This window comes from Peromyscus maniculatus, chromosome 4 (assembly GCF_049852395.1).
Source record: "Peromyscus maniculatus bairdii isolate BWxNUB_F1_BW_parent chromosome 4, HU_Pman_BW_mat_3.1, whole genome shotgun sequence".
NCBI lineage: Eukaryota > Metazoa > Chordata > Mammalia > Rodentia > Cricetidae > Peromyscus > Peromyscus maniculatus.
Window position 1 is genome coordinate 46,232,812 of NC_134855.1, and position 14,830 is coordinate 46,247,641.

General features: G+C 35.5%; 1 protein-coding gene across 1 annotated transcript in view; it reads left to right on the forward strand.

The window, feature by feature from the left end:
- LOC102905426 (uncharacterized) overlaps positions 1-14,830 on the forward strand; it is a 163,945-nt gene that overhangs the window by 51,871 nt on the left and 97,244 nt on the right. Inside the window, exons 22-27 of the mRNA XM_042275419.2 lie at positions 1,535-1,631; positions 3,060-3,133; positions 5,116-5,200; positions 8,267-8,337; positions 10,812-10,908; positions 13,231-13,301. Of these exons, the coding sequence (XP_042131353.1) occupies positions 1,535-1,631; positions 3,060-3,133; positions 5,116-5,200; positions 8,267-8,337; positions 10,812-10,908; positions 13,231-13,301 (495 nt within the window). The remainder of the gene's footprint in view (positions 1-1,534; positions 1,632-3,059; positions 3,134-5,115; positions 5,201-8,266; positions 8,338-10,811; positions 10,909-13,230; positions 13,302-14,830) is intronic.

Here is a 14,830-nt window from a genome sequence, read left to right on the forward strand (position 1 = left end):
ACAAGTTGATTATAAATGTGATCTCTTTCTAAAAAAGAAAAGGGGATATGATATAGATATATAGGAGGATATAGAGATGATAAGATAAAAGGGTAGATTAATGAACCTACTTTTAAAGAACAACTTGTTTAAAATGTTTTACATTGGTATAGATTTTAGTTTATGTTTAAAATGTTTTACATTGGTAAAAATTTTAGTTTATTGATACAAACTTGAAGTTAATTTTGTTATACTGTATATATATATATATATATATATATATATATATATATATATATCTCCATTCTTGTTTGAGGTATTATGTTTAACTCATTTAAAATTGTAATGGATTAATAAAAATAGATTAATAATTAGTCATCTATGATAATCATAGTTGTAGCCATGTTAGTTAAGTCTTCTAGGTATACATAGATATATTTCAGATAGATAGGTAATCTTCAAATACTTCATAGACCTAGAGAATATGGCATTTAAATAACTTAGAATTCTGTTGACGTGAGACACAATTGCTCCTGGCTGCACCAATTGATCCCGAGAGAATGTTGGGCTTCTAAGACATTTCCATTTGGAAGTTTGTCTTTTTGGCACAAAATGGCCTACTGGGCAAAGAACTGCCCTTGCCTTGATGGCTGACAGTACAAATGCAATGCTGTCCTTTCTGGACAAGTGGGACACAAGGAAAGCGACCACTGTGCTCTGCCAAGACAGGGTAAGATGGTCTCTCAGAATTCCTGCTTCTGAAAATGGTCTGTCAGATACTCTAGGCCTGTAGCCAATTTGAATGCACCAACAATGCTGAGAAACATTAGGTGACTGTCCAGGCTGCCAGCTGTCTTGGTCTACTCTTTCAAGATTCCCGAAAGTTGCTTGCATCCATCTACCATTTCTCAGGTACCATTATGTTCCTTCTCAGGTCTTTGATGTGGTTGAAAACTAGATAGTTGTAATTTCCTCAGTTATGATAAAAGATAAGTTAGATATAAAACCTTAAACTCACAAATATAAGATAGATAGGACATCTTCTTTAATATTGTAACTATAATTCTTGCTCGGTAATTGTTTTGTTATATGTAATTTTACCATGTTAAAGTTAAAACCTTCCTTTTTAAAAAAAGAAAAAAAGGGGAAGTGCTGTGGATATTGCTCTATATAAATAAAACACTGATGGCCAGTGACCAGGCAGGAAGTAGGTTGCCAGGCAGGAAGTAGTTGGGACAAGGAGAGAGGAGAATTCTGGGAAGCAGAAGGCTGAGGAGGGAGACACTGCAGCCACTGCCAGGACAAACAGCATGTAAAGACTCTGGTAAGCCACCAGCCACGTGGCAAGGTATAGATTTATAGAAATGGGTTAATTTAAGATAAAAGAACAGTTAACAAGAAGCCTGCCACGGCCATACAGTTTATAAGTGAAAAAAAAATGTTTTTATTTTAATACAATGGACTTTTTTAAAAAAAATTTTCCAAGTCCTTCTAGAATAAAAGTTCAGACACTTTCCTAGAAACTCATTAACAATTTTGATGTTTACCATGACAGAGTATTTTTGAATGTCTTGTCAAGAAGGGTAGTGATCATTTCCATGGAGCTGCAGATCAATCAAGTGATGATCAATCAGGTGATGAATACGTTAAAGGTAAGAATAATACATCATGTAAAAAGCCACTTGATGGGACATTTGCTTATGTGATTAAACTAAAAAAAATATTATTACTGCTGCTTCATGAGCTTTGGGAGGGAGGGAGGGAGGGAGGGAGGGAGGGAGGGAGGGAGGGAGGGAGGGAGGGAGGGAGGGAGAAGAGAGATTAGACCTGGAGTTAGTAACCACTCAGTTCTGTTTCTCACACCTCCCAGTCATCAGAGCAGAGGGTGTCTAACCTTATATATTCAGATGAGGTTAATTTGAACAAGACTCTGTCACTGTTTTTGAGGTTTCTCTTTTTGAAAAAGGAATTGTCTTTTTCCTTTAAGAGACGACATATTTCAAACTAATGAAATATTGTGTGCAAAATACATAATAGAGTTCATTTCTTGAATACTAAAATTGTTTCTCACAATCAATATTACACTGTTCTGAAATGCAGCAGGCTGTCAAAATCTAACAATTATGTGAAAATAAGTCCATCTTTGGAACCAGATTTTAATCTTGAACTCTTATATATTATTTCCTACTTTTTTGCCTTTTTTAAAATTTTAGTTGATTTTTTTTCCCATACACTATATTTGATTAGTGTGATCAAAATATTTCCTACTTTGGATCTAATTTCTTTTCACACAAGTGGATCAATAAAATTTAAGGTATCTAAATTAGAAGGAAAATACAGTCATATAAATACTCTATGAATGCATGCAAAAGTAAACATATTTTATTAATTAATATTCTGTAACAAAATATGTAAGCTAGTTAGTTGAGAAACACTTTCTTGATAGTGAATGAATTATATGTGTTCTTGAACAGTTATCACCACTGTATAATTACTGAGTTACAAGAAAAATTGATGAATGTGGCATAGTGATTTAAAAATATTTCACAAAGTATCTATTCTCTAACTTTCTCATATTAGCTTTGAGAGTTCAGATGCCATCACAATGTTTAGGTTTGTTCAGATGTCATAATTTTCCCCATCAGCAGTCTATTTTGTATATTTCCTTTTAGTATCTCAGTTACATTGAATGGTATTAACAGATGTAAAGAAAGCAGTAAGCAACCATTTTCATAAGGTTATGGTTAGCAGGTAATTTAAGAGATATCAATTTGCTTCTCTGTTGTTTTCAAGCTAATTTCCAGCTTTGATCTCTTTTGTAGAGTGGTTGAGTTAATAAATGAATATATAAGTACAATGTATATTAGAGATGGTGGCTTCTAATGTGTAACATTTACATAATGAGAACAATCTTCTACAAAGGAAACTTTTCTATTTGACTAATATTTATACTAATTAAACTCATTTTGGAAAACAAAAGTACAATTTAATTATTATTAATTTTAAATTATCTACTATTATAAATACTATCATTCTATTAATTCACTATGATTTATTTTTCTAAATCTATTCATTTTCAGCAAAATCAGATTTAGATGTGACATCAACAGAAAATCAAAAAACCCACAGTGATAGTACAACTAATTTGCCATTGGTATGTAATTATTTGAATTTTGAATTGTACATTTAATGCTGAGTTTTTGTGTGTATACATGCATATGTTCAAGTGTTTGTGTACCTGCATATGCCTGTGTGCACTGGCTAGTGTAGGCTTGAGATCAGTGTTACATGTCTTCCTCCATCACTCCTCACACTGTTAGGACAGATTCCTTCACAGAACCTGGCTGGCTGGCCCAAGATCCACTGATGCCTTCTCTTTCCATAGTGCTGTGCAATAAAGTGCCTGACTTTTTATGTGAGTCTTTGGGGCTTCAGTTCAGGTCTTTGTGCTCACAAAACCAATCTGCTGAGCCATCTCCCCACCTTTGTACTGTCCTTTTGAAAATTATTGATAAAGCAAGGCATGTGGAATTACATTTCAGGATACCTTATGGGATAATTGATCATAATTTAGTTTTTAATTATAAAACATTTTAACCTTCTGCCGTTCTCACAGGACCCTTAGAATATATTTGATTTCAGAGCTGAATATCAGTCTTTATTTTTTAAAAAAATTAAAGCCATACTTTATGTGTAGCAATATAGTTTCCGTGTTGAATAACACTGTAATAGAATGATCTGATGCAGTCATAAAAAGAAAAAGAAAAAAATTAGATTACAAAATTCTTACCCCAAAACAAAGATATTGTTTTTAAATCACTTTTTCTAAGTGAGTCACTGTGTCAAATGTCCTCAGACCAGTCGAGCTGATTCCTGGTGTGCTAATAGTCAATGGGATGAAAAAGAGAGCCCGGTTTTCACAATGATGTGCAAAGAAATAACATACATTAGATTCTTTTGCAGAATCCAAAATGGCCCTTTCTACTTGAGTTGAACTTCTGAATCTACCACTGAGAAAACAAAGCCCAACAAAGAGAAGACAAGCCCAAAACAAACACCCGCTTCGCCTTGACAGAGTTGATTTTAACACAGAAGCTCACTGTCCTCTCTCAGGAATCTTGTGTCCCTTGCCTACATGTGCCTCTTTTCATCACTCAACATTATCCTTTCTAGGTGTCCTTTCTAAATACTTAGGCTTTATCCACATGTATCCCTTTGTACATATCTGCATGTGTACATTATAGGCTAGAATCTGCACATGGAAGACATATAGTTCTTTCTTTTTCTCCTTTGGGTCACTTCACTTAATATTCCAGTTTCCAGAGCCATCCATTATCCTGCAGATTTACTGGTTTCACTTTTCACCAAGTGGATGACTTAAAAGTTGATAATCTTCAATGGTTCTCAGATTTAAAGGTTGAAGTCTTACATGCAATCTGTAGTACACTTCACTCTGTCCGTTGAGGAAGAAAAAAATTGAATTCATAAAATCAATGGCAGTTAGAAAATTAATAACCTGTTAAAGAATGGCTGCTTTTAGAGAGGGGCATTTGGTGTTAGGGTATAAATAATAGCTTTCAAACTTACTTTATTTTCAACAGAATAAATCAGAAAATATTATCAATGGTATCACATAATGTCTTTATTGGCTAGTTCATGAACTAGTTTATAGTAGTTCTTGTTGAAACATAACACTGTGGTTTCTCACCTATAGACAATTTTATGCAGACATAGGCTGTAGATATATTCTCATTGACTTTGAAGTATACCTGCTGATTCTGTGAATGTCTGGGATTTGGATGTTTCTGATGTTGAGTGGGTACTGTATGATAGGAAGCTGAACACTGAATGTTCCAGACATGGGCACGTGGCACACTGACAGGAGAGAAAAAAGTAAGGCAAGCTTGGAGTCAGGGTGCATCATTCACACAAAAAATAGGTTTATATGAAGAATATAGACATTAGTAGCCATAATAAATCAGAAGTGGAAGTGGAATTCTCTAGTCAGAGTAAATTGCTGTCTGAGATATTGAAGCTGTACCAGTTTTTTAAACACCCTTCTTTTATTTTCTTCTTTTAAAATAAGCTCACATATGTACATAGTCTTTATATTAATTTCATCACATTATGTTTAAGCATTTTCCACAGAAGGAGGAGACTGATGATTTAACTGGAAGTGCATGTCTACAAGGACATAATACAGCAATTGGACAAATAAAAGGTAGAACTATGTTTTCTCAAAAGCCATTTGAAAGGATACTTGAACCACGTGGATAAATATATACTACTCTCCAAAGATATGTGGCTATTAGAGAAATGAAAAAGAAGAGCTAATGATATAAGAATAGTAATTCTCCATACAAGTGCTGCATATGAGAATGCCACTGATCCAGCTGAGTCATTAAATAAAATTTTAAGTGTTCCAGGATTGAAGAATATGAAGCATAGTGAAGAGGAGAAAATGGGGGAAAGAATGATCAAGCAATGAGCAATGTATGTGAGAGAAAACCAATGCTGTAGAACATATTGGAACACACAAGTCATAGTTTTCTGTTTTACAAAGGAAAGATTGGGTAGTGTTGAGAGAAGACCATAAAGTTATGCTGTAATGCCTAAACATGACCAGAAAAATAGAGCTAAGTATTCTTTCCTCTTTCCTTCCTTGACACTTACTAGGCACTGAACATTAAATTACTTCTAATTAAAGTACTTCACCATGTAGGATAATTTTATTTACATTTGGTAAATGCAAATGAATGTAATAAACCATACATAAATAGGCTCTAATACTATATAACTCATTACTTCACAAGATAGAATCATATAGATAAGAGAATTGAGGAGAAGAAAATCATTGGGTGAATTGTGGAGATATAGAAATAAAAGCCAGAAATTGTTACCTAAGCATTCTGTTTAATTTTTGATAATCAATTTCAGTGCTGTACTTCTATGATCCACTAATTCCATTGTGACAAACCTTCTCATACAAGTTGGTAAGGAATATTCAACCTGTCTAACCTGGAGGGAAAATGCAATCACAACATAACTAAACATATGTTTTAAAGAATAAATCATTTTTAAACTAAGACATTGCCACATCGTAAGTCCACTAGAAGGAAAGTGTATGAGTTTTCATGCAGCATCAATACTATGACTGTGATAGTCAAGGAGGAAGAGTATATCTGAGAAATAAGTCAATGTAAAAGAAATTTGAACCTGATTGTATTGTATTACCAGAGTTTCTGAAATTTGGTGAAATCTCCCATCTATCTATCAGAGAATTCACATTCTGAGTGAGCATCTCTGGGATTCTGCATTTGTCCTCAGGTGATGTAGATGCTGATTGTGATCCAACCACCCACTAAAGATCATGTACAAAGATAGATATGAACAACCACTATCTGATGGTTAAACATGTAATAGGACCACAATAAAGAACAAATCATCTAGAGGTCAGAGTATATTCATAGAAACCAGGAAAACTGCAAAGAGATAAGGGGGGGGACCAGAAATGATTGTCTGCACATTCTGCTTAATTTTTGAACTTCTGTGATCCATTATTTCTATTTTGTAGTTTACAAACCTTCTCATACTAGTTGGTAAGGGTTATTCAACCTGGGTAACCGGGAGAGAAAATATAACCACACCACAAACAAACATACGTTTGAAAGAATGAAATGTCCTTCTAGTGTAACTCTAAGCTGATCAATTCAAAACGTTCCTTGATGACAGAACTATGTTTTCCTGCTACTCTTATGACTACATGGGCATCTTAGGTCGAAGAAGCTGGGCTCCTAGAACAAAACACATATACACTCTGTCTTTGTAGAAAATTTTTAAGTGAATTTAAAATTGCAAAGTGAATTTAATGAACTTAACCATGACTTTATTATCCCATTTCACATAGTTTCTTAAAGAAATAATCAAGCATATAGTTTTGCTCCTTCGGCAAGAATTGTGTAGTGAATGGACACAGACAGTTTTACATCTTAAATATTCAGGACTATTGTCTCAATTCAAGTCTGTACCATCTATATTTAGAAATGAGGAAAACATGGCAGCAGGAATGGACGGCATGGTGGCCGGAGTAGAGGCTGGATATTCACACTATCTGCACTCAGGAAGAAAAGGGTGGCATTTGGGGTATAAAGGCCAAGACCCACCCCAGGGATCTATTTCATTCAGCAAGAAACCACCTCCTAAGGCATCTCTAACCTCCCCAGCCACTGCCAGGAGCACAGGACCAAGTGTTGAAACACTTCAGGACATTTTACCCTCCAATCACAACACATCCATTGTTTTTAGATGTAGTCATGATGAATAAAGATTTGCCACAGAAGCCTGGTCACAAAAGAAGAACATAGTCCAGAAAAGGTCAAACATCTTTTCATGTGTAAGGAAAATGGAATAGCCATTTTTGTGAAGGTAACTCAGGACATTTGAACATTTTCTCTTTTAAAAATGTTTTTAATGGAAATAGAATTATATCACATTGCCCAACGCTCCTCCCTCTAGTCCCTCCCAGACACCTTTCCTCCAAACACCTTCCAAGTGCCCCCCAAGTTGATAGACTCTTTTTCTTTAATTGTTATTGTTTCATATGTGTGTGTGTGTGTGCGCATATATAAATACAAATTGCATATTCCCTTTTTATTGTTTGTGTGTATATGGTTTCAGGGCTGTTTTTGTTTGTTTTTTTAGAGTTAAAATCATAAAGCACATTATGAACCAAAGTGTTTCCTTGACATTTAAAATTTTTATAATTTATATTGTTTTATATTTTTTCATATATACTCAGTACATGAATTTATAAGTGAATCCTTGGAATTACATTCCTTAAACCTATTAACATCAAATGTCTTTCCAAGTGACATATTGAAATTCTATGTAATTACATAACTAACAGTACGCTGAGTAAGTATTCGACAAATATTAATGATCATTTAAACTTTTAAGACAATAGCCGGGCGGTGGTGGCGCACGCCTTTAATCCCAGCACTCGGGAGGCAGAGCCAGGTGGATCTCTGTGAGTTCGAGGCCAGCCTGGGCTACCAAGTGAGTTCCAGGAAAGGCGCAAAGCTACACAGAGAAACCCTGTCTCGAAAAACCAAAAAAAAAAAAAATAAATTAAAAAAAAATAAAAAAGACAATATAAATTCAAGTTTTATTGTTAGCACTTTAAGACCTTTTATTATTTATTATATCACATTGTATATATTTCTGTTTATTGTGGCTTTACTTTTCTCCACCACTTCGTTATAGTAGAGTTAATGTGTGTATTCCTCAGCAGAACCGGTGGCTGAAGCAACATCAGAAGAGGAAGAAAGTGAGGCTGGCAGAGACAGCACCCAGGCTTCTGTATGTGGGTTATAATTCTGTATGTGGGTTATAATTATAATTATAATTATATTATAATGAATATAATTATATTCATGGTTATAATTTGGTATGTTTTGGTGCTTTAATGATGTAGCGCAGGTCAATGAAATAGCATTTCAGATTATTGTGTAGAACGATTGATCACAACTTACTATTTAGTTGTAAAATAATTTACTTTGTGACGATTCTGAGGATAGCCTCGAGTCTAAATCAGCTTAGAGATGAACATAATGTTGGAATTTGCTGCCACATTCTGATGATTATCTATACCGCCATTTGTACAACCACCTCAACTTGATAAAATGTGAAGATGCAAATCGTATCTGATGGGAAATCATTTGAAGATGTTGACCAGACAATATTGTGGCTTGTGAACCAGACTCATGTAGAGTGTGATCACTTCAGTGACTAAAATTTGACTTTTCATGTGACTTTGTCAGTCTGTGTAAGTCAGAAGATAAACGACAGAATCTATTCAGAGAATGTCCACTTGCAGAATGGGACATTTCGTTAGTAGCATATAATTTTTTTTTCTGAATTATCCACTGTAGCTAGAGTTTTCCTGCCTTGCCCACAGTCAGGACAAATCTTTGTCACCTGCCAGTCCCACAGCCGCTCAGACCCAACCAAGTAAACACAGAGACTTATATTGCTTCAAACTGTATGGCTGTGGCAGGCTTCTTGCTAACTGTTCTTATGTCTTAAATTAATCCATTTCCATAAATCTATACCTGCCACGTGCCTCGTGGCTTACCGGTACTTTACATTTTCCTTGTCCTGGCAGCGGCTCCAGGCAGTCTCCTTCTGCCTTCCTGTTCTTTTATTTCTCTTCTCTGTTAGTTCTGCCTATACTTCCTGCCTAGCTACGGCCAATCAGGTTTTATTTATTGACCAATCAGAGCAACTTGACATACAGACCATTCCCCAGCACAGCCAAGTGCAGACCATCTCAGACACCTGCACTCAGGCCCGTGGTCCTAATCATTCTCTATGCGGACCTGCTGGGTAAAGCCACGAGGAACCCAACAACAGGCTCCCACAGGACATACAGAGCATCCCACAGCAATCTACACTTCAATGAATCAAATTAGGAAATGCCAAAAATAAAATATTGTGCTTGTTCTTAGTGGAAATTATAATGGACTTATATATAATTCATATTATTGCCCTGTACTATGAAGACTTCACATTTCAAAAAAAAAAAAAAAAACTTTTAACAAACATATGCTATGAGAATATTCTCACTAATACTTGAGGTAAGCAGAGAGGTGCTTTATACATTTTAAAATTCCATACATTTCTCCCATTTTATACTCTATGATAAGAGAGGCAAACAGAGAGGATTCCACACAAGATTCCCTATAACATGGTTACAGAAGAATAAAACAGGTAAACAGGAAACATTTGTAAATCATAATACATGCCTGAGTGTAGAAAACAAAACAATACTGTTAGTGTAGTTATCTAGTCAGAGTAGAACTCCCTGAGGATGAAATTAAAGATCAACCTTATAATGAGAGCACGTCAATCAAGTTATCACTGAAGCGTGCTACATAGGACATAGAGTACAATGCATAACATCTCTTCACCATTAGGTTTTTGAATTACTAAGATGTAAAGAAAGGCACACATATCATTTTAGTCACTTTTGTAACATGTAGACTTAAAAATGGGCAAATGAATAGCTGTTATACTTCATACATACTCTTATGCTCCTCTTCTTACTGAAACTTGTTTTACACCCTTCAAATTCTCTTTCATTTGGGACACGGTATCATTTCATACTGATATTTGCACATCATACAGCACAGTCTAACATCAATTCTCTTTAGTACTTTCTAACTTTCATTCTGGTATTTTTTCATATTATTTAAATATTACAATTAATACTTTGGTTTTCTAGCCCCTGTTTGCCTAGAAGAAACTGCTAGTACAACTTTCTCTACATATGTAACATGACATACAGCCAAAGTTCTTATTAGCCACATATGCCCCTCTTCCTTCAATATGTCATGTCAGTGAAATTATTGATAGTTATTAATAGTCTATTATAGAATTAATATTCTGTTCTATTCTACTCTTATGTAAATCTTTAATACATGTTTACTGATTTAATACACATTTAAAATTATCTTAGTTATCTAGGGAATACAATACAGATATTGATAATCAAACTTTTTTCACTATTGATATATTTTTGATAGCTACGATTTTATGTCTGTGAAAATGTTTGTGATGGCTTCCCATGGTTTAATTTATGTAGTCAGCAGTCCTAAGAAGACAACCGAGAAACTTGATATGGGTTACCTATATGAGATTCTCTACTGAAATGATGTTGTTTCAGATGCATTCTCTTAATTTCCAGTCTCATTCTTTTTCAATAAGAAATTTACATGTGCTCTATAAGTGATTGGAAATTTAGTACAATTCACTTTTGATATTCCTTCTAACAGAGTGTTTCTGAGACTTATGGACTAAAGAAGATTTGGGGTTATTTACAGAGGACACCAGACCAACGAACACAAACTATGGCAACTGGAGAAATGAATGGTAAGGACTATGTTAATGTAAAGCCCATTATTGGGACTGAGGAAGTATCCCAATAGCAGAGATCTGAGTCCAGTGCCAAGTCCCGCCAAAAGAACCCTGTTGGGTGGAATACTCCTTCTAAGTCAGGACAACTAATGCGTTCTAATAGCCGAAGAAATTCACTATTTCATGTGTAGTAAGTTAGAAGAGGAGCTGAGCGACAGTAAGAAGTATATAAATGGGACATGTATATCACTCTCCCTCCCCAGGCTCAAAGAATGTCACTGAAGAGGGGACAGAAAGACTGTGAGAGCCTGAGGTCAGGGAGGACTGCTGTGTCTTCTGGACATGACAGAGCAATTGTATACAAAAGTTACAGTATCCGAGGTTGCCTGCACTAGATCTACATGTCAAGCCAGTTAACATTTCCACCTGGATGGGGTTATATGAGGCCCCGTCACTAGCTGAGGAGTTAACTGGAAGTTGATGGCTTCTGTGAAAGGGAGAATAATTTTGTTTAGAGGTGTGGCTCTTGGTAGTTTGTCCACGTTCCAGTGGATGGCTCTGCACTCGTGTGCATATGGGCATTAATATTTTGACTCTACAGGTTATAAAAAGAAAAGGACATGAAGTTCGGCAGGGGTAAGCTTAATGGAGAGTTTGCAGGAATTGGGGAGGGAAGTTGATGGCAGATATATATAAAAAAAAAACACTGTACATATGTATGAAATTCTTGAAAACCACTTTCAAATAAAAATAATCAAAAGGAAATGTATCATTCACTTCTGCAAAACTGGAAATTGATTGTTGTTAAGCAGCTGAACTATTGAATAAATTTCCAGGTATCCTAATATTGGCGGAGTAGCAAAGCAAAATGAAATCCAGAGTAGACAGGTCATGAGTAATAAGTTTTTGATCACAGGAAATAAATAATAACCAAGGCAAGACTGTAGAGGGGAGTATGTGAAAATAATGAAATTTTTAGAAAATGAAAGATGAGGTACTTCACAAGCCTGAGTACAAATGGATCTAGTAACTAACTGTGTCACAAAAGTAGAGCAACATTTTCCTTTGCTTTTCCTCCTGCACTGTTGGGAGGGCCTTAAGAAATATTTACTTTGTTCTGTACACCTGTGTTTTGTTTTCCTTGCGTAAATGGAGACACAGATGCTGAGTTATACTGAAGGGATTCCGTGTCATCCTCCTCTCTTCTCTTCAGTGAACACTTTAGATAGTAGGATAAGTATTCAGAGAGGGAAGGCCGTCTCCACGAAATTAGAGACAAACTTTAAAAATATTTCTATCTTCACACATAATGACAAAAACAATAATTTTGATCTCCTGTACCTAAGGTTCAGGGATCATTGTGGAAGAGTGGGTAGAAAAATTGAAAGAGCCAGAGGTCAAGGAGTTTGTTATGATACTATATCTCATACAAGTGCCAGAAGCTACACTCAGGAAGTCTCATAAACAGGGCTCCCTAAGCATGAGCTGACCCAGGTCACCACCAATAGACATGCTAATGTGGACTGAAGAAAGCTCATGAGGCCTCAACCCTACACAAAGGACCATAGGCAACTAAGGAATTCTGAGAGTGAGAAAAACAGTCTTCTCCAGAGGAAGAGTACACCAATTGGTATCCAACACCATATGGTCAGTCCTAAAAATACACACATCTAGGCAGGTTGTATTTATGAGTATATGAATACATACATAAACATGCATACACATATGTCACACATACACAATCACTTATATGCATGTAATAACAAAGAAAAAGTGTCCTTGTATTTGAGAGAGAGCAAAGGAGGTACGTGGGAAGACCTAGAGGAATGCAAGGGAAGGCGGAAATAATGTAATTACATTATAATCTAAAAAATTATTTAGGAAAAAATAGTTTTGATAGTCATAATGCATATTGTTTAGATATTTCTATTGTGATGTTGAGATCAATGAGCATTGTAACTGTGAATTCATCGGTGCTATTGTTCATTGATGTCAAGCTGATGAATTTGCAGGTGAATCTTTTGGACCATTTTATTCATTTAGCATTGGGCAAACTTGGGCTTGTCCAAGTGAATATCTATCTATCTATCTATCTATCTATCTATCTATCTATCTATCTATCTATCTATCTATCTATCAAGTTTTGCAAAATTACAACAATCTCATAAAACTTACTTCTTCAATCAACGATTAAAGGAAATTAACCTATTGACTGAGAAAATAAAAGTTTAGATTTTAAATTTAAATTAGTATAAACATCTTTATTTTTATAGAACCTTCATTTTTCCTACCATTTCATTGTAGTTCATTTTAATTAAATATGTGTTCATTTGCTAGCAGAAATGAAAGAAGTTACATCAAGAGATGAGCAAAGCAAACATGAAAGCAGTACAAGCGATCACTCGTGGGTATGAAAATATTATTTTTCCTTTGATGGAAAATAGATTTTTTTCTCCTATATTACATTCTGGTTATAGTTTCCCTCCCTAACTCCTCTCAGTGCCTCTCCAATTTCCTCACATCTGGATCCATTCCCTTTCTGTCTCTTATTAGCAAACAAACAGGTCTCTAAGGGACATATTAAAATAAAATAAAATTATAAAACAAAAACTAACACTTTGGAATGGGATAAAACCAGCAAACAGAAGAAAAAGAACCCAAGAGAGGGCACAAGAAGCAGTTACTCACTCGTTTGCACACTCAGGAATCCCACAAAGCACCAAACTGAAAGACACACACACACACACACACACACACACACACACACACACACACACACACAGGACCTTGTGCACACCTGCACACCCATGCAGGTGCTATACATGTTGCCTCCATCTCTGTGAGTTCATATAGGGATTGAGCATGTGGATTTAGAGGACTTCGTTTTCCTGGCAGCCTCCATTCCATCTGGTCTTAACATTCTTTCTTCCTCCAGTTTAGCAGGGTTCCCTGAGCCTGAGTCAGGGAGGGACTTGATGGAGACAATCCATTTAGGGCTGAGTGTTCCAGGATCTCTCACTCACTGAGAGTCTGGCTGTGGGTCTCTGTATTTGTTCCCATCTGTTGCAGGAGGAAGCTTCTCTGATGAAGGCTGAGGAACACCCTGATCTATGAGTATAGCAGAAAGTCATTAGGAGTCAATTTATTGATTTTTTTTTTTTTTACAGCAGTTGTATTTGGTTTTACTCTAGGTTCCTGGGATATCTAGTTCAAAGTTGTTGTTGGTCACCCAAGCAGTGTTGGGTATGGGTTCTATCTCCAGGAGTGGGCCTTATGTAAAATCAGAAAGTGGCTGGTTACTGCCACAGAATTTGTGCCACTATTGCACTGGCACATCTTGCAGGCAGGACACCATTTTTTATCAAAGGTTTTGTGGCTGGGTTGGTGTTACGTTTCTCTTTTGATAGATTGGAGAGTACCTTCCTGTACCAAAGACACTAGAATATAGTAGTAAAGGCCTTATGTAGGCATGATCCAGACATCTCCACGATCAATAGGTGTTGTCTTCAGCATGGGTCTTGGGTACACAAATATGGAAACTGAAAGCTTTTATTTAGCACATTGGTTTAGCAAGATACCATGGAAAAATAAAATAACATGGTAGATTATTCTATGTAACACTTGACCACAATTTGATTTAGTAGGTGTAAGGTACTTTAGTTCCTTATAATTCTTAGAATATTCTGAGAGTCTTCTTGTATTTAAAAGTAAACATCATCTTTGTTTTGTTGCAAAAGATTTTTCTGAAAATTGCCTAAATCCACATATATTCAAACTCCATAACATACCAAAAAGTTAAGAATCAAATACAGTCTCATGAACAAGCAGATAATTAAATCACTTCTTGTCTCATATCCTCTTCTCTTTTCAAAGTAACATCTCATTGAAATTATTAACTGGTTAGTTCTTCTCTGTCCATCCATCCATTGTACTAACC